At 41.7% G+C, this 18,551-nt stretch overlaps 1 protein-coding gene across 1 annotated transcript; it reads right to left on the reverse strand.

Annotated features, from left to right (window-relative positions):
* Window positions 1-391: 391 nt before the first annotated feature.
* Window positions 392-18,551, reverse strand: ALG6 (ALG6 alpha-1,3-glucosyltransferase). Its single transcript, XM_085067421.1, has 15 exons — window positions 18,487-18,551; window positions 15,977-16,086; window positions 13,014-13,098; window positions 11,173-11,262; window positions 10,422-10,510; window positions 8,699-8,781; window positions 7,997-8,061; window positions 5,897-6,082; window positions 5,559-5,694; window positions 3,527-3,612; window positions 3,075-3,159; window positions 1,952-2,022; window positions 1,632-1,700; window positions 1,021-1,219; window positions 392-856 (listed from the first exon to the last, which is right to left on the reverse strand). Exons 2-15 carry the CDS (start codon window positions 16,056-16,058, stop codon window positions 662-664), a joined length of 1,521 nt encoding a protein of 506 aa, XP_084923547.1. The 5' UTR covers window positions 16,059-16,086; window positions 18,487-18,551; the 3' UTR covers window positions 392-661.

Consider the following 18,551-nt stretch of genomic DNA (forward strand, 5'->3'; position numbering starts at 1 on the left):
TGCCCAGGGAGAAATTGCAGAGTTGAGTTCAGTTTACATCTGCAAATTGCTGTGCAATAAGAGGGTGCTGGGGGTTTGGGTATTTTCTTTTCAAACTGCACTGCAGCACCTCAGCTTTTACTGCAGTAGAACTAAATTTTGGTTTTTCAGTCCTGTTTAAGAGAGTTGTGGAGTCCTGCAGCAGTTTCAGAGTCACCCCAGAGCTGCTGCCCCCAAGCAAAGGGGGACAGTAACTGATAACATAAATCAACTTTGTCATAAAGAAATTCAGCAACACAACTTCAGTGCTGCCAGGCACGAGTTTCTACTTTACCTGCACTATTTCCTTACGGTTTTGGTGCTGGGGAAGGAATAAACTTAATGCTACTTTTGCTAATAAAGTATTTTAGCATTAATTCAAAATTTGGTCCTTTATTAGGCATTTTAGGTTTACAAATGGTAACAAAAGTGTGACACTTGCAAAGAAAACAAACCAAATCCCATTTCCAATGCTCTTCAAAATACTTCTTTAAAACAGTCTTTGATTGTTTTGTGTTTAAATAAGCAGAAGGTGTTTCCTGACTTTCCTGGGGCTCCAGCAGTTTGTCCATCACACACAGCTCCCTCTGCAGTGCTGGCACCACTCACTGAGCACACTCAGTCCTGGAGCTTCACACCTTCATTAACTCATCTTCTTCTGCCCTCTATTCTTGGAGTCCCAGAGTATGACAATGTTGAAATACAGCAGGAACAAGAGGAAGTGTGAGCAGGAGACAACCGACACAGCCACGGGGAATAAATCGGGCAGGCTCGGGGGAGGAGGCACTGCAGCACTCAGCACAGACAGCACTGCCATCAGCGACAGGGACAGAAGGAACTGCAAGACAAGGAATGATGTGTGAGGTGTTGCTGATGGAACTTCATTGCTTGGTTGCTCTGTACTTTTTCCTCGTGGCACAAAAATATCTCATCTCCCCCTCCACTGGTGCTTCAGTGCTGGGAAAAGCTGCAAGTAAGAGGTAAAGGAGTAATTTTGCTTACCAGGCTCCTGACAATCCTGGGAAAGGACTTAAACCAGGACACATATCCCTTGAGAGAAAGGGAGAAGGCCTTGAGCTGCAGGTCCTCTGCTGAGGTCTTCTCCAGGATGGAGAAGGAGGCCAAGCACACAGCCAGGAAGGCAGGAGTGGTGACACAGTAGGCCAGGAGCAGCTCATCCTTCAGCAGCAGTGGCAGCAGGCTGGGATGGCATCAGATCCCAGTGCCAGCAGCATTCCAGGTGGGATTCAAAAAATGCAGAGACAAGAGGGAAAACCAGAAAATATATTTATCTGCACTAGAACTGGGGAAGAGCAGCATTTTCATGGAGTCACAGATGGGTTTGGGTTGGACAAGACCTTAAAGCCATGAGCAGAGACTCCTTCCACTATCCCAGGCTGCTCCAACCCGCCTTGGGCACTGCCAGGGATCCAGGGGCAGCCACAGCTTCTCTGGGAATTCCATCCCAGCCCTGCCCACCCTCCCAGGAACAATTCCTTCCCAATATCCCATCTAAATCTACCCTTCTTCAGCTTAAAGCCATTCTCTGTCTCCTGTCCCTCCATCCCTTGTCCAAAATCCCTCTCCAGCTCTGTTAATAGTTTCCAACTCACCTGAAAGTTGACACGAGTAGAAACCACGTGGCCATAAAGGGGATTTCATTTATGAGTAAACAGACTGGGCTGGAATGAAAAGAAAACCAGATATCAAACATTCCCTAATCAAACAGCACTCCCAGTGTGGGATATCCCCATGGAACAGCAGTGAAAGGACAGACCAGCCTGGCTGTACTTTCACACCTTCATTTGCAACTGACTTAGAAAAGCAAACGTGCAGAGCTGTTAAAATCTGATATATTTGTGAGTCAAGGCAACATGCAATAAGAAGAGGAGGAAAAGACCAAAATATATCCCCAGGAAAATAATTTACTTACACTGACACGAGAAGAATAGATTTTTCATGGACTTGAAAGGAGAAGAGGAAGAATGACAAGGCACAGGTAACCTTAGGAAGGAGAGCAGAGCTGTCAGTCTGTGAGGCAATGCAAAGCACTGCAGTGTCTGCTGGCACAGGCTCTGCTTGCAGGCAGCAGCTAAATGAGCTGAGTTCTCTAATTAACTGCTACATTTCCTCCAGTGCAATTCCCAGGCAGCTCCCAGAACCACCCACCCCTACCAGAACCACCTTGTTTGGAGGTTTACCCAGAATTGGGCACAAAGTCCTTCAGGCAGAGCCCTCACTCACTCAGCTTCCCTGACAAGAACATTTCCAACAAGGAATCACAACATTCCCACACACAGGCACTGGCAAATCCCACTCATGGGAAGAATTATCCACATTTTTGACATAAAATTTTGGTCCTCATCGTGACCAGGCAATACAAAAAGTAAACAAATTGTCTTTTCATTCACCCATCTAATAAAAACAGGCTATAAAACATCAACCAGCTCTTAGGATAAATGTTAGTTTTAGGCAATGTTGTGATAAAATTAAAAAGAGAAGTTATCTTGTAGCTCTGAAACTTAGGATCCAGCCCCATTTAATTTTGATTTCAAGGAGAACTCAGTTTTTGCATGGAAGTCATGGCAGTGTGCTTCAATTAAATGATGTGACTAAGAGAAGGCAAACGTTTTGGAAAATAGGATCATTTTATTTTCAAATCACCAATGAGCCCAAAATGTCCATCTGAGGACTATTTAATTGAATTTTGCAGCCAATGAAGGAAGAAAAACTGGCACTTTGGAAGCCAAACAAAAAGAGGGGAAATCCCAACTCTCTGAGGCTTTAATGTGAGTGGAATCTTCTAAAGGCTCTTCAGAGGAAGATAATAAAAACACAGTGTTAAACAAAGAAAACTGAGCTTAAGGAACAAGTCTGGGTTGAAAGGACAGGTCAGAGCCCTGGATTTGTGGAAGTAAAACACTTTCTAACCAATTCCTTCAGCATTTCATGGCTCCCACCCTCTGTGCTCTGCACAACTGCTGTTGGAACTGCTGGGTGCTCTCCAGTGCTTGTGGTGGAGATAAAACAAGGAGCAAGGAAAAGCAAACACTCACCAAGGCAAATTTAAACCCTCGCAGGGAAGGCTGGACGGTGAGCTTGATACAGGCAGGGAGCAGACTCAGGAATGTTACAGCAAAACTAAAGGATTGGGTAAGAAAAACAGTTTTAATACATGAGTGACTACAGCCATTAACACTTCACTCTGCAGCGCCAGAGCTGAATTCTTCACTGAGTCAAGGAGCAGAACTGGGAGCTCTGACTTCTAAGAGCACTGATAGAGGTAATTCTTTGAATTTGCAAATTTTGACTCAGTTTTTAACCAAGCGATGTAAATCACTATATAAACAAGCAGGGAATTTTTCAGTCATAAATATTCTCAACATTTCTCCCTCATGATTTGGGAGAAAAATAAAGTATAGGAAAGAATACAGTTTGAGAAAATTTACTTCTATTGCAAAAGAAATTGCAGATAAAATCTACCTAAAGCACTTCAGTTATGTCTTACCTGAGTTTTAGCTGAGTTCGAGGGGATATTACATTCTTTATCTTTATAAGGACACTTAGACTGCACCAAATATTGGCTACTTTATCCTGGAAGGACATAAAAAGGTAATCAGTGATAATTATATATAATTACACTTATGTTTGTGGGAACAATGGGGCTTGGGAGGTGAGGATTGGTGGGTTTCTACTGTGAGAGTGGAAAACCCACTTGCAGATGTACATCATATTCTCAGATGTACTTGAGATGATTCTGCTCTTCAAAAAGTTAAAGTTTCAAGAGACCAAATAAAACATGCTCTAAAATAAATGAGAAATAGTTCTTCAGCACAAGAGACAACAAGTTAACTCTTGAGAGCAGGAATTTTGTGGAATTAGGGCTGTGAAAGTGTCCCTGAGCAAACAGTGACACCTGGGGATCCTTTCTCACCGTGCTGCACATTTCCTGCCATACCTGCCTGTGCTCACTGCTCCCTAGCACTGACAGAGTTAACCTCCAATAAATCACGAAGTCTAAAGACATTAGCAGTTGTGCTAGGATCACTTTCAAAATTAAATTTGTAACTGCAGCTCTCCTGCTGGTGAAACTCATCCCCAGACAGCTGCTGGAGGCACAGCTGTGTAGACACAACCCCACGAGGCGACTCCCACCAACAACTGAGCCCCTCCATCGCTGCCAGCGCCCGCAATCTGCCGGGCATTCCGGGGAACTCAGGCTCTGGCAGCACCAGCACAGTGCACTTCGCAGCCAGCCTGATTTTCCAGCCATCAGCAAGTGTTCCTGGGCTGCAAATGGGAAGCAGGCACAGAACCTGTCACACCCCAGGCCAAGTTACTGAGCGCTGCTTACGTGGACAAATTCTCGGTTTATCTCCATCAGCATCCAGCAAGTCACTGCCCTGAGCAGCTCAGAAAATATTTGGGCTAATATTAGACTAAAATCCTCCAGCTCTTCTGGACTTGTTGGTTATTGTCATTTACAGATTTTATTTTTAAACTCGGTACTTAATAAAAAGTTTGGTGAGCAAAATGATTCCTTTATAAATCCCAAATAATTCTCAAGGAAAAGGGTCATTGGGTTTTTTTGGGTGTCTTTTTTGGAGAGGTTGCTTGGTGTTTGTTGGAGTTTTTTTAAATAAACTAGCAGAGAATACACTAAGAATGCTTCCACTGCCATTGGTACGTCAACAATAAATTTGAAAAAATAAAGTGCAAGTTGTGATATTATTTACATCTAAAAAAGATTAAAAGAATGATTAAGATTAATCAACCTAAGTGAGAATTTGCTTTAATCCTTGTGACAACCTGGAAATTCAAAGCTTCATTTTCTGGGTTAAGCTTGAAGTTGAGAATGTGCTGTAAAAAGTGTAATATTGACTTGTGCCCCAGTTAAGCAAAACAGCAGCAACAGCTCCCTGTGACCTGGGGAATGAGAATCCTTTCTTTTATCCCAAACTCCTGTGGCATTGCCATTGGGTAAATGAGGAATTGAGAGACTGGATTAAGGCTCAGCACCTTCATCATGGATGCAGCCACAGCCTGAGCAAAACCAAAAGCAGAAGTGACCTAAAACTTTTGGAAAATCTTGTGGAAACTGCACAAGGTAGGTCAACACGGAAGTTCTAGGCTGTATCTAAAATACCATTTAAAAATTATTTTTAAAATAATAATTAATCCCATCGAAAAGAGCTGAGCAGAACCCAAGAGGCTGAAGCTGTTGACTTTCAAGGTTACATCTTCTGACACTGTCAATTACTGTGGAATCTATTTCAATGGAAAAATGTATGGATTGAAGTATGGGTTTGATGATGGGATAAGTGTTGTCTACTGGTATAATATCCTGGAAGATGCCAGCTGAGCTGGGGTTAAACGCTGGATTAAATAACTGGCAAGGAACGACTGCTGAAGAAGCCATCTCGAGTTACTCGCCCTGCGCTGTCTCCCCCATGAAATCCCTAAAGGTCAGCCTGAAGGTTTCTCCAGGGATCTAAGAATACAGGACAGGGCAGTGGGTGGGGAGAAGAAAACATGCATGCCTCAAACAAGCCTCTGTCAATGGGAAAGAGTCTTCTGAGTACTTGCATGATTTGTTCCACGTCGGTGCCGAACGGGAGCCAGCAGGCAGCGAAGGACAACAGCACTGTCCCTGCCAGTTTGGTCAGCAGCACCAACCTGCAAGGACACAACATCACCAAGGCAGCCCAGCAGGACACAAGTCAGCTGCAATGCTCATTCTGCAGCAGAGGAACACAGAGGTACATGAGGTATCTCCCACAGAAATGGATCCAGCAATGCCCACACACAGATAAGGACAATCCCATTCCCCAGGCCAGGCTGATCTCTGAGGAAGATAAAACATTTTAAAGTCACTTACCCCTTTCCTTTCAGTCCCTTCTTGAAGCACTTTCCAAGTAAATAGCAAAAAAAGGGCAGAGAATGGTAGAGCTCCATTTGCTTGTAATTTAAGGCCAAGCAAAAAGCTACAGAGCCCAGGAGGTCCCAGTCATGGGACAAACAAAGGACAGCCCACAAGGCCAAGCCAAGGCTCACTGAGTTGTATATGGTTTTTTATGTCAAGGACAAGATACACATCTCACACATCTACCAGAAGGCAGCAATGAATGCCCTGAGGGAAAGCAGAAATAGCTTGGAAAATGCGTTTTGCCAAGTTAGTTTTAAGAACACATTGCCAGTTGTGACTAGAGGAAAAAAAAATTTGTTGTCCAGAGGAAAAAAAAATTACTTCTATTTCAAGAATAATTTTTATATTTCCAAGATTTGATTCAGCGCTTGCACAGGCAAATATGAGGGCAAATTATGTGTGTGTTAATTACACATGTAATGTATATTCAGCCAACCTTTTGCAGGCACTGACAGTTCTCTGCAACAAGCAACCTTTTCTTCTTGGTATCTACATGATTAAGGATAAAGCTCTCACAAGCTTCTCCTTCCAGCTCCCAAAAGGTATGTGCAGAATATTCAAATATGTCCGTGTTTAAATTAAGTGTAATTTAGTTCAAGGACTTCAGAGGGGTTTGTGATTCTGTTACACTCACAAGGCACCCTCATCCATGACCAGCTCCCTGAGCTGTTAATGCTGCACAAACAATGAATAATAGTTGCTAAAAACAATGTTACTGCCTTGTGACTTTGAAAAGAGCTTCCCAGGCTAAGGAAAATTTGAAGAGACTAAGTTACACTTACTATTACATTGAAACAAAGTATTGGTTTTGGGGGTTAGTTGTTTTTTGGAGAAAAGAGGTAAACCAGTATGACACAGAATCCCAGAATGTTTGGGATGGGAGGGACCTTAAAGCCCATCCAGTGCCACCCCCTGCTATGGCAGGGACACCTTCCACTATCCCAGGCTGCTCCAACCTGGCACTGGACACTGCCAGGATGCAGGGGCAGCCACAGCTTCTCTGGGCACCCTGGGCCAGGGTGTCAAACCCTTCCAGGAAACAATTCTTTCCCTAATTTCTAATCCAAACCCACCCTCTGGCAGTGGGCAGCCATTCCCCCTTATCCTGTCACTCCATCCCTTGCAAACAGTCCCTTGTATTTCTTGTATTGTCAGAAATGTCACAACATTTTGTTTTCCCTCTTTCAACATAAGCAGCTGTGACAACACATCCAGATTGCCCACGGTGCTCTCAGCCCACTCACATTTCCCACTCCACATCAGCAGGTAGATTTGACATCTCATTGATTTCACATCAGCAAACTCACACGGAGAGGCCCTGATCTTGCAGAGGTGCAGCAGCTCAGGTTAAACAAATCTCTGCCTTCCTGGGGATGCTCAGAGGGTGACATTGGTCACACCAGAGTGGCAGGGTTGGCAGAGGACAGCCTGGCAGCCTGGGCAGTAAATCCCTGCCTCCACAGCAGTTCTTACAGCTCCACCACCCCAGCGTGGGGTGAACTGACAGCATGTGCCTGTTCATGTGCAAAAGCAGTACAAAACCAGCATTCTTACTAACAAACACTCACCCATGAAGGTGTCCACCACCACCATGGAGCAGTCAGCCCTGAACTCACTGCCCTGAGCTGTACAGCCAAGGCAGAAGGGGAGCTTTTACAGAGCTCAACGTTTCCCACAGCTCCACCTGACACTGCTCTGCCATCCCAAGATGTAAGGGGATTCCCTCTCCACACACAAATCACAGGAGCTCAACCCATCACTCTTCTCACTGTCACAGCACCACTGATGCTGTCTGCAGCAAAGTGACTGACACAGACATGAGCTGGAGGCATGGCAAGAATGATATTCATGTTGGGATTGATTTGTGCCAATATCAATAATTTTTATCACCAATATGTTTCAGACTTACAGTTTCCTTTGATATCTCTGTTTGGGGTGGGCAGAACCCCTCAAATGACTTTGCATGCAGAAGTCACCTCGTGCTCAGCTAACAAGTGCTAAAGAACAGTTATTCCATAAAGAAAAATTCATTTCCATGCAGAACAAGGATACTGGAAGTGCCCATGGTCAATAAGGATGAGGCCTGGATAAAGCAGGATGCAGAGAGCACTGGAAACCTGGAGAGAAGGATCAAAAACGAGAGGGGGAGAAATAATTAGTCCAAAATTAGAGGAGCTTCTACTTCTCAAGTACAAAAATGTGCTCCTCCATGGTGCATCCTATATGTAGGAATCTTATTCTCTCCAAGCAATCATCAGTCACTAATATTTTGAAGAATAAAAAAGGATGAAGATTTGCCATAAATGAGAAAATATTGAATATTACCTGCTCTTTAAAAAACAGCACAAAGATAACCCACACCTTAAACCACACCAAAAATCAGAAGACTTATTATTCCAAAATCTACTGTAAGGAGTATTGAAGACAAAGCAGTTCCCAGATCCCCCTCTGCTACTACAGATCTTTTTTTTACTACTCAAATAATAAATTCAGAGAAAAATACAATTCAGAAGTTCATGGCTGCTACACTTAAGAGCATTTTGTTATTGCAAGCTTTAAAATAATTGCTGTAAGGCAAAACAATGGCTTTTATAATTTTTTTAAGTGAAAAGCTTATAATATGAGCTACAGTGATTGTCATCAGTTTTACATGGAAGCCATCAGGGTGTTCTAGGTGTTAATTAACTCAGTGTTACATCTCTACTCTGTTCTAATAGTGCTTTTTTGTTTAATTTACACACACCAAGTACTTGCCTTTTTTTTAGCAGATGTTTCTTTCAAGGAAAAACAATATAAAATAACTGCAGGAATATAAACCAGCAAATCAGCAACAAACACTGAAAAACAAAGATTAATTTTTCATTAGAATCCTCCCACGAGGAGGAGACAAGGAAAAATCACAAGCAAATAAACATCAAAATACCAGAAATAAACTGGGCAGCTCCACTTCAAAGGACAAAAAAGAACCAGGTCTACAGAATTTGATCTTGTTAATGTTTCTAAGGCTCATTTCTGATGTCCCAGAGCTGCTGCTTCCACGTGTTCAGCTGTCCTGGCTCCTGGCACAGCCTCAGTCACACTCTAGTTCCTCACATGCCAAAAGCAGGGCAGGCATTCGGGAATGCCCCAAAGAAATCAGCTACCCTGGGCCCAGCCAGGTTGTGGGGTGGGACTGAGAGGCTGAGGCACAAGAAAGAAGCTGCAGATTGTCACAGTCTCGGTGTGAATCACCAGTGATGAGATAAAGAGACTGAAAGCAGGGATTTGGCTCTGAGCAGGAAGGATTTGTAAGAGAAGGGACAAGGAAACAGAGCCAGCAGGTTCCCCTAGCCAGGAATTCCAGCAGGTGAATTCTTTTTCAGTGCTGCCTTAAAAACGTGAGAAAAACCTCAGATTGCTTCTACAAATCACTTCCAGAAGATGTGCAATGGTTCAAAGAGGGGAAGGATATGTTTAAATGCATCAGTTATCCAGGGCTGAATTGTTTTGCCATCTTAAGCCACAACTAAACAAATATACCCAAGGTGTTAACAAAACAAATACACTGGTGCTTAAAATAAAGCTGCCATTGACCACTCTGAATTATTTTAATGCACTCCTCTAATGGCTCCCGTTAAAAAGTGTTTATCAGCTCTCCAGATCCATCACTGTTTTGTCAAGTGAGTTGATTTCAAAATTAATAAAGACCATTTCAAGGGTAATTAAATTCTAGTGATTTTTATTTTTTTTCAATTTAATCAATTGCTAGAGAGCAGACTGAGAGGTTTGTGAAGTACAGAAAAGCTATTGATGAACAACAAATTCTGCTGTTGCAATCAGAAAACATTTTGTGTTAGGCAAAGCAAAAGACATTTAAAATGAAAGAAAACAGTAAAAGATAACAAGAGTTCATTTGCCACATTGTTTGCTGTCCAAATTATGGTACAAATTTTTTTTCTGCATTTGTTTGCAGAGGCAGTTCAAAATAACCAAATAGTGTAAGACAAAGACATTTAGAATACAAGTAGTAAAATAAATTTTTACTTTTTTTGCTCACAGTAATAATATCAAATATCTCTTCCTTTGAGATCAGCTCCTAATGAAGAGCTCTGAGAACTCAAGAGGTTGGTAAGGCAGTAAATGCCAGGCTAAAATAATTTTACAGTAAAAACTAAGTTAAGACAAAAATAAAAATTATCTCAATGGAAGGGAAAACAAGATTATTTTCGAAACTAAAAAATGGGTCTATAGGACAAAAAGTAGCTTTGTTTTAGTTTTAATGAATCAATGGGGTTGAAAAGTTGTTTCTATATTTGTCACAAGTGACAGCAGAAGACGAAATAATGCAGGAATTTGGCTCAGAAATGGACCTGCAAAGCCACCCAAGTTAAAAACTGAGAATAAACCAGTGCAGACAGAGAAGCTGCATATTAAACATGCTGAATTAGTAAGCAAGACAAATGTGCAGGATGATGCCAAGGAAATATAATTTTCCTACCTGTTGTACGCATAAATAACTTATGGGGCTGACTCTCATAGCCCCGAGATGTGTGCAGAGCAACCCAATCAGGATTTATTAACTTTGCACTGTAAAACAAAGTACAGACACATCAAAATGCAGACAGTTCTCATTTCCCTTTACACTCCTTGCAGCAATAAAGATGACATGCACAGGAGAAGATCCCAAGAATTAAGATGAATGAGAAGAAATATTTCAGAGAGCAATAGTGATCAATGAAAGCTTCTCCTCACCACTAGATCAGTTTACACTATAGACTGTTTCACAATTAAAAAAAATAACCTTTGGGAACAGTAAAAATGGAATACAATATTTATTAGGACAAGATAACCACCTCCAGTCTGGTTCCAGGGGCTTTAAAAAAAAACAATTGTAAATAGCTTTCATGCTTAAGTATTAAATAGAAACCATTTACAGTTCACATAGATGCCCCACATAACTGTGCCTGTGCACTTTAACCTACATTCTTATTCCATCAGTCTCATTCCAACAGCAGTAAAGCCCTTGTGGAAAAAGTATTCCAATAACAGAATTCTATTTACATGATATCCACTCATCAAATGTCACTTGGGCTCTGCACACATGAGAGCTTTCCCAGGCAATGCCTCCTGTTTTTCCCCTGTGCATCACAGATCCAGCAGTGGCTTGTAGAGAAAGCTAAATATCCAAAATTTACAGAGCTGGCAGAAAGAAAAATGTAACACAGAAGGATTGAAAACACTGAACTTACATGTAAGCACACACAAAACTGTGATAGGCAGTGAGAGGTGGGTAGTCGAGGCCCCAGTACAGCAGGTTGTTATCACTTGTATTGAAGTACCTAGAAAAAAAAAATAAAACTTATAGAAGATTCTACATTTCCAGCTTGGTTTTGACCCAAGGAAAAGGCTGAATGTTAAATATACTCCAAATCCAAAAGAGAAGATGGCAATTTTTATGCCTACTGAATTTCACTTCACTTAAAAAAAAAATGTCCAGCAACAAAATAACAGCAAAAGTGATTCACAGTTCACAAAATAAACTCACTTCAATGGAAAGGAAAACTCCTTGTTCTACCTGCAAACCCAGGTGGACCACATGAAAGGAAAGAAAATGATTTTCCCATTTGTGCTTATGTTGTGTCAGGATTTCTATGGCAGCAGTGAAAATGAAGTCACCTCTTCCAGATGAGAACAGAGTGGTTTGTCCAAGGAAAAGTTCCCTTCCCATCTCCCAGTGAAACACTGACTGTCTGCTCCACTGCCACAGGGCAAGCTCTTGGCTTTTCCACTTCCTCCCTTCAAATGCAGCCAATTTTTGACATTTATTATAGTAAATGGTATTTCTTGAATTCTTTATGAGCTGCCTGAAGTGTCTTCTGAACTGATGATAAATCAGATTTCCTTGAGTTGCATCTCTGCTTCTTATCCTACAATTCAAGATTGCTCCTGCCAAGGCAGTTCAGATTCTTCATGCAGAATGTCATAGTTTGCAACTTTCAGTGAACTTTCAAGTTTTGGGGGTATATTTTTTTCATTTTACCTTCCATAAATTCATGGTTTCAATAAGAAAAGAAAAACAAGCCTTATATATTCAGTAAGATTTAGTAAGGAAGCTTACAGAGTTTTAGTTAACAGTAGAACAAGGAAGGATGTTCTTTAAGCAGCCTTTAGTAAATAATGTCATGATTTTAAAGAATAATATAAAACAGAAAGATTTAAATTCTAGAATGCAACCCCTTGCACATCAGCCAAGATGTGCTGTTCCAAACACCCAAGACTGAATACAGCTTTGCTGGATTAGAGAATCAATTCCCAAAGCAGACCCAACCCCAAAAAACCTTCTATTATAAATATGAAATTATATAAATCATAAAACCAGAGGGCAAATACACCAAGCCCAAGGTGCCCACCTGGCAGCCCCTCAACTAAACCCAGCCTGCAATAGTGTCTGTTCTGTTCCCTAGGAATATTGGCTGCTGTAACTCCTGATTTTAAGGAGCTGCAGTTCAGTGTAGCATTGTGGATCAAAGCTGCCAACTCCATTATTATGTAACACCTCTTACCCCAACTCTGAAACAGTCAGGGTTTGGATATCCCAGAAAAAAGAGAACAAAAATGATAATACAGGAACAACAGGATGATCTGAGGTCACTTTACAGAGCCACCTGCAGAGTCCACATGTATTTACAGAAACACACCTGAATTAATTTTCTATTTTGTCAGATTAGTCTGCTCCCCAATAGACAGCCAAGGAAAAGTTACACCAGACAAACATAATATCACTATCCCTGCTGCAAGATGAGCTGGCATTCTAATATACTCCAATTTGAATTGCAGCACATACATGGATTAAATTTTTACTGTTTCATGCCAGCTCTGAAGAGTATTAGGAATAACATAAGAAGAAATACTTGAAATAGTTTTCCTTCTGTTTTAAGTGATCTGTATAAATGAACCTAACTACTCTTAAATTCAGATTATAGAATTCCCACATCTGAAATCCAGTGGATTATGGGTGTGAACAATGGACCCAGAGGTGTAAAATACAACCAGAATTTCACCACATTCTCCCTTTGCAAGCACAACCTACCACTGCCTGATGGGTAAATTGTAGGTGATTTCTTGCCAGTGCCTCTGAGCCTCGTAGTCTCCATACATGGGTGGTTTGCCTGCCCCTAAAAAAAGAGGGCACATTTAGGAAATTATTAGCATTTAGGAAATTATTTGGTTTATACAGATTGCTTTCCCCCAGTTATATATAGCCTATTAATATATTACTAATTTTATTCTCCATTCCTCTATATTTGAGAGCAAATAGAGACTTCATCATGCAGTCTAACAGAGGGGAAAAAAAAAAAAGTTATGTGTTCTTTTGGCTTTCTGGAGATTTCTGCAATAAGCATTTATCAAGATACTCTGCTGTGAAGAACTGCTTCCTCATCTGACAAAAAAAAATCATTTCCAAGTGCAGATGAAAAATGTGGTACTTTCCCTGAACTAAGAAAATGCACCTAATGGACATGTTACAGTGATTCTGTGGGAGCTGCTGCATTCCCCTGCTATGGGATAATTGTCAAAATTCTCACTGGTGTTTCAGCCATGTCACAGTACCTTGCTATTAATATAATTATATTATTGACCATTTCCATGGGAAATAAAAGCTTTATCCACAGAAATACTTCAGCTGTCAAATATTCCCCTCAATGTAAGCCCAACTCTGATAATGGCAGCTTACTAAGCATCTCCCCAGAGTTTATTTACTGCTATTAATCTGCTCAGTGAGAACAGAAACTGGACTGATTGAGCTCCCAGTGAAATATTGACATGAGCCACACTGAGATTTAAGAGTTTCTTCAAAATATAGGAAAGCCATCTCTGTTTTTGCCCATGATCTATGTTTGTGGGAGTCCCACGAGCTCAGAAATGTGCTATTTATTCCCAGAAAGTGGAAAGGACACCTTATCTCTGCTAATTTCTTCCTGGGTGGTGGAGAGAGTGGATTGTCTCCATTCTATGCCACGTTCAGCTTAAAGTTTCCCAAATAAACTGGAGTACTGGAGTTTTATCAGTGTCAATTCTGTAGCTATAAATCCAATGGAACAAAAAATCTGCCACTGGATTATTGAAATACAAAATAGATTTTACCCAAATTTCAGAGTCTGTGTTTGTGTGTATATATACATACATGCAAACACACATTTTGAATTTCAACTTCTCAATCTCAAAAGGGAAAAGAGGAGATAAAGAAAATAATTACTTGGCTTCAGAATGATCAAAAGAGATCTTAATCCATAGGTTTGATTATTAAAAGCTAAATACAGACAGATCAGTTAGTTTGAAAATGAATATTTAGCTTCCATCTATAGCAAGCACCAAGTACACAAACTGAGTTAAAACTTAATAAAACTGAGTATTTTATTTTAAAAGGGTCACAAATACCTTGAAAGTAGAGTGAGCTTATTCAGTTTTATTGTTAACCTGGAAACAGCTAATTTTAAGGGTTCAAAGCTGTCTTTCAACACCTGTATTTAGCAGGAGTTTGGCAGTGCATTAAAAAAATTATGCATTACCTATGAAATCAAACTTTTCCTCAATAACTCTCCAAGACCTGATCATCACTAATGGTAACCTTTCAAAACCAGGTATTATTTTCTGCTTTTTCACTTCATTCCAGAGGCAGATCCAGAAGCAAGCTGGTTGGCAGGGAACAACAGGGTGGGAAGGATACAGAGATCCAAGAGTGCACAGTAAATGAAGGGGAAATTAAAGGTTTTATCACATCTGCAGGAAGTCAAAGAGAAAAAAATAATCCCAGTGGATTTATGTGTTTGACAGCTCTAACACTGGGGTTTGTCCTTTTACAGCCAGTCAATGCTGAAAGTTAAAAATGTGCTATAATAATTTGCTGGACTGGATCAGATTCAGTATTTCCTATTCCAAAAGCAGTTATAGGAGCACTGTGTAGGAAATAAGATTAAAAATTTGTTATTTTAGCTCAGGCATTATTTTAGACTCTCTTCCACAATCTTGATTGGTTTGAAATTAAATCAACTTACAAAAATCTAGTTAGCAACGGAATTCTAAATAAATCCTCTTGCAGTGCAAGAGAAATTCACAGTATGCCTAAAGACAGAGTGTTTCCTGCCTAGAGATGGGTGAAAGAACCTCAGATCTCTCAGAAATGGCATTTTGAGAAAGCAAACTCAAAGCAAAACAACTGGGCATGCAGTTCAGCTTCAAGCAAATTCTTCAAGTAAATGAAACCCAGAATTGCCAGTTTAAAATCACCAGAATGCTTCTGAGCACTCCAGCTGCTCAGGGGATGAGGCTCCCAATTGCCTCAACAAAAAAACAGAGTAGAATTTAACTCAGCTTGGAATTCTTTGGGTTGATGAGGATTGAAAGTATTGGTTCATTTTTAATATTTTTTTTTTTAAATTTGCAGAGAGCAACCTTTGTGCAAGCTTATTCCAAGTGTAGGAATGGAACTGGGAGGCTTGGAAAGGAACTTGCTAATTCTTTGCAAGGCTTCTGACACGGGGAGGAGAAAAACTCATCCATTAACAGAATACAGCTCTGGCTGCTGCTGTAAACAAGCTGAAGGAAGTGCAGCTACAAGGCAGAGTAATTGTTCACTCCATGTCACCTCCACACTGTCTTCATTACCATCAGGATTAGCTAAATATAAGTTAAGGTTATATCTGCTGGAGAATTTAAAGGACAACATTGAGCAAATGTGCAACTGGACTGCAATATTCTGCAAATAAAGGCACAGGGGAAAACAGCCAGATATTCAAACTAAAACATTATTGACCATCTCCACCACCTCCAAAAAAAAAAGTTATGGTGAGTTTTTTTTCCAGTGTTTTGTTCCAAACAGTGATGTTAATCATGGCACACTTCAAAAAATAAGAAAAAGGAATTCTCAGAGAAATGGAGAGGAAGATTACAACTAAAATAACACATTGCTTCCTATTTATGATTTTATACAAATAACAATCAAATAAAAGAGAAATAAATAAAATTCATTTTATCCCAAACCCCATAATGTACCTGAGTAGGAGCCCAGGGACACAGCCCAGCGCACGGTGAGCGCCAGCAGCACAGTGATTGTCATCAGGCTCCACTTCTCCATGGCTGGGCTTTGGAACAACCAAGGGGACCTGCAAACACACCAGGGACATTGCTACAGCACCTCCCATGCTTCTGCTCCTCAGCCATTCCTGCTGTACAATTCCTAGATTAACAACTCACTAGGGAAAAAATGTTATGAACAAGCACTGGTTTAAAAAGTGAGTAAATGTCCCAGAATTAAGGTAACGCCTTTTGTTTCCTCAATTAAGAACACCACAGCCAGATTATACACCTGGTAAGGCACCACTGTTGGTTTAAACAAAATAAAAGTTATTTACAAGTTAATTAGTGTCAGGAGGTACTCTCCATGCTTCTACCCCCAAAAAGCAGGAGGGCTGATGTCCCACCAAGCTTTTTTCACCACACTGAGGATCCAGTAAAAATAAGAAATGTTGCCAGAGCTGTCAAATTGAAGGCCACATGCATCAAACTCAGAAGCCAAGAAATTGGAAAATTATGATGTTGCCTTATGCAAAAAAATAAAAAAAATCCCAAACCACTAACTACAGAATATGCAAACTTCAACCCAAAGAAGGAAAAATATTTTAGTTTGAACTAGGGAAAAAAGTGAGGAAGAAATTACTCCAGTCTTGACAGGGTACAACTGCCACAGACTTTCCTTGCAGAAAAGGCATCATTTGATTTAAGTGAGTTTAATACACTTGCTACTGACCAAAAGTTAAAATCTCACCCAGCAGAAGCACTGAGCTGCTGTTTTAGTCACAGACAAGCAATATCTAAGGCATGTTTAGGTTACTCTGCTCCAATGACACCCATATTTATCTACTGTTCACAGAAAGGTATGACCCAACACCACCACCAAGGGGAAAAAAGTTAATGGAAAATATAAATCTGTGGCAGCAGATCTCCATCTATAGGTAGAAAGGTGAACACTGACATTTGCATGTTTTCACCTGTGCCTAAACCACAGGGGAGGCACTTTTATCTAAATAAAAAATACATCTTCCTTTTACATCCTTCTTTTCTATCTCACAAGAATATTAATTAATTATACCTTCTTAATTATTACATAACACCAGCCTCACCTACAGATCCCACCATCTCTGCTCCACTCATTTACTTCTGCCATTCCCTATGTTTGGAGTAATAATTGTTTTCTGGGATGTTGAGTTTCTTTCTCTGCTCTCAAAAGTGGCTCTTAAAATATTCTTTCCAACTTGTTTTTCACCTTTAACAATTATCCCATACTACCTGTAACACAAAGCCATACTTTTAACTAGATTTTAAAGCACAGAACTCTTAATTCTTGGTATCCTGTGGGTAACAACGTACAAGAAGGAATAATTTTTAAGGGATGATAAAGCTGGTTTGGTCAATCCCAAACTTTTCACCTTCTGCCTCTGGATGTGCAACACCTGAGAGTCTCTCAAGATCCCACCTGTAAGCATGAGGTGAAAATCACAGCTTAAAAAAAACAAACCCAAAACACTATCCTTCCACATTGGTTAAGAGGAAGATTTAGATAAATAAATAAACACAAACCACCCACTCCTGGCCCAGGGAGGCTGACAGAACTCAGCCACAGATGCACGACCCTGAATAGAATTTGTTTTAAAAGAGAAGCCAGCACACACCACAGCAGCTGAAAAACGCACACGCTGAATGAAGAATTTTATTTGTTTCAGCACTACCTGTCTGTAATTCTACCGTTCCTTGTCAGAAGATGCCTTTATTCCCCACATTACCCAAACTCTCAGCTGCTCCCCGGCTCTGCCCGGCCTGCTCAGAGCCCCGGGGCGGGCTGGAGCTGCGGGGCGAGCTGCAGGGCGGGCTGCGAGCCACCGGGGCTGGGCCTGGCCACCTGAACCGCTCCCTGGCCACCACAACAGCTCCGTGGCCACCACAACAGCTCCCTGGCCACCACAACAGCTCCCTGGCCACCACAACAGCTCCCCGGCCACCACAACAGCTCCCCGGCCACCACAACAGCTCCCTGGCCACCACAACAGCTCCCTGGCCACCACAACAGCTCCCTGGCCACCACAACAGCTCCCTGGCCACCACAACAGCTCCCCGGCCACCACAACACCCCCCTGGCCAACAGAACACCTCCTGGCCACCACAACACCTCCTGGCCAACAGAACACCTCCTGGCCACCACAACACCTCCTGGCCAACAGAACACCTCCCTGCCCCTCAGCCTCTCAGACCCCCAAGTCCCCTCAACCCGCTCTCCCTCAGTCTTTCAGCCCCCTCAGCCTGTTCTCCCTCAGCCTCTCAGTCCCGTAAGTCCTCATCGCCCTTAGCCCACTCACCCCATGGCCCCCTCACCCCCTCAGCCCCCTCAGCCCGCTCTCCCTCAGCCCCCTCACGCTCCCTCAGCGCCCTCATGCCTCCTCTCTCTTTCAGCCCTCTCAGCCCCGCAAGTCCTGGTCGCCCTTATCCCGCTCACCCCTCAGGCTCCTCACCCCGAGCAGCTCGCCCCGCGCCGTGTCTCTCAGTCTCTCAGTCTCTCAGTCTCTCAGTCTCTCAG

Source organism: Lichenostomus cassidix, chromosome 8 (genome assembly GCF_008360975.1).
Source record: "Lichenostomus cassidix isolate B80296 chromosome 8, HeHo_3.0, whole genome shotgun sequence".
NCBI lineage: Eukaryota > Metazoa > Chordata > Aves > Passeriformes > Meliphagidae > Lichenostomus > Lichenostomus cassidix.

Coding starts and splice junctions, on each gene's coding strand:
- ALG6 (XM_085067421.1), bottom strand. CDS start 16,058: ATGGAGAAGTGGAGCCTGATGACAATCACTGTGCTGCTGGCGCTCACC. Junction 11,263..13,013: donor AATTTACCCATCAGGCAGTG/GTAGGTTGTGCT, acceptor TTTTTTTTCTAG/GTACTTCAATACAAGTGATA. Junction 3,613..5,558: donor TTGACAGAGGCTTGTTTGAG/GCATGCATGTTT, acceptor ATGTCCTTCCAG/GATAAAGTAGCCAATATTTG.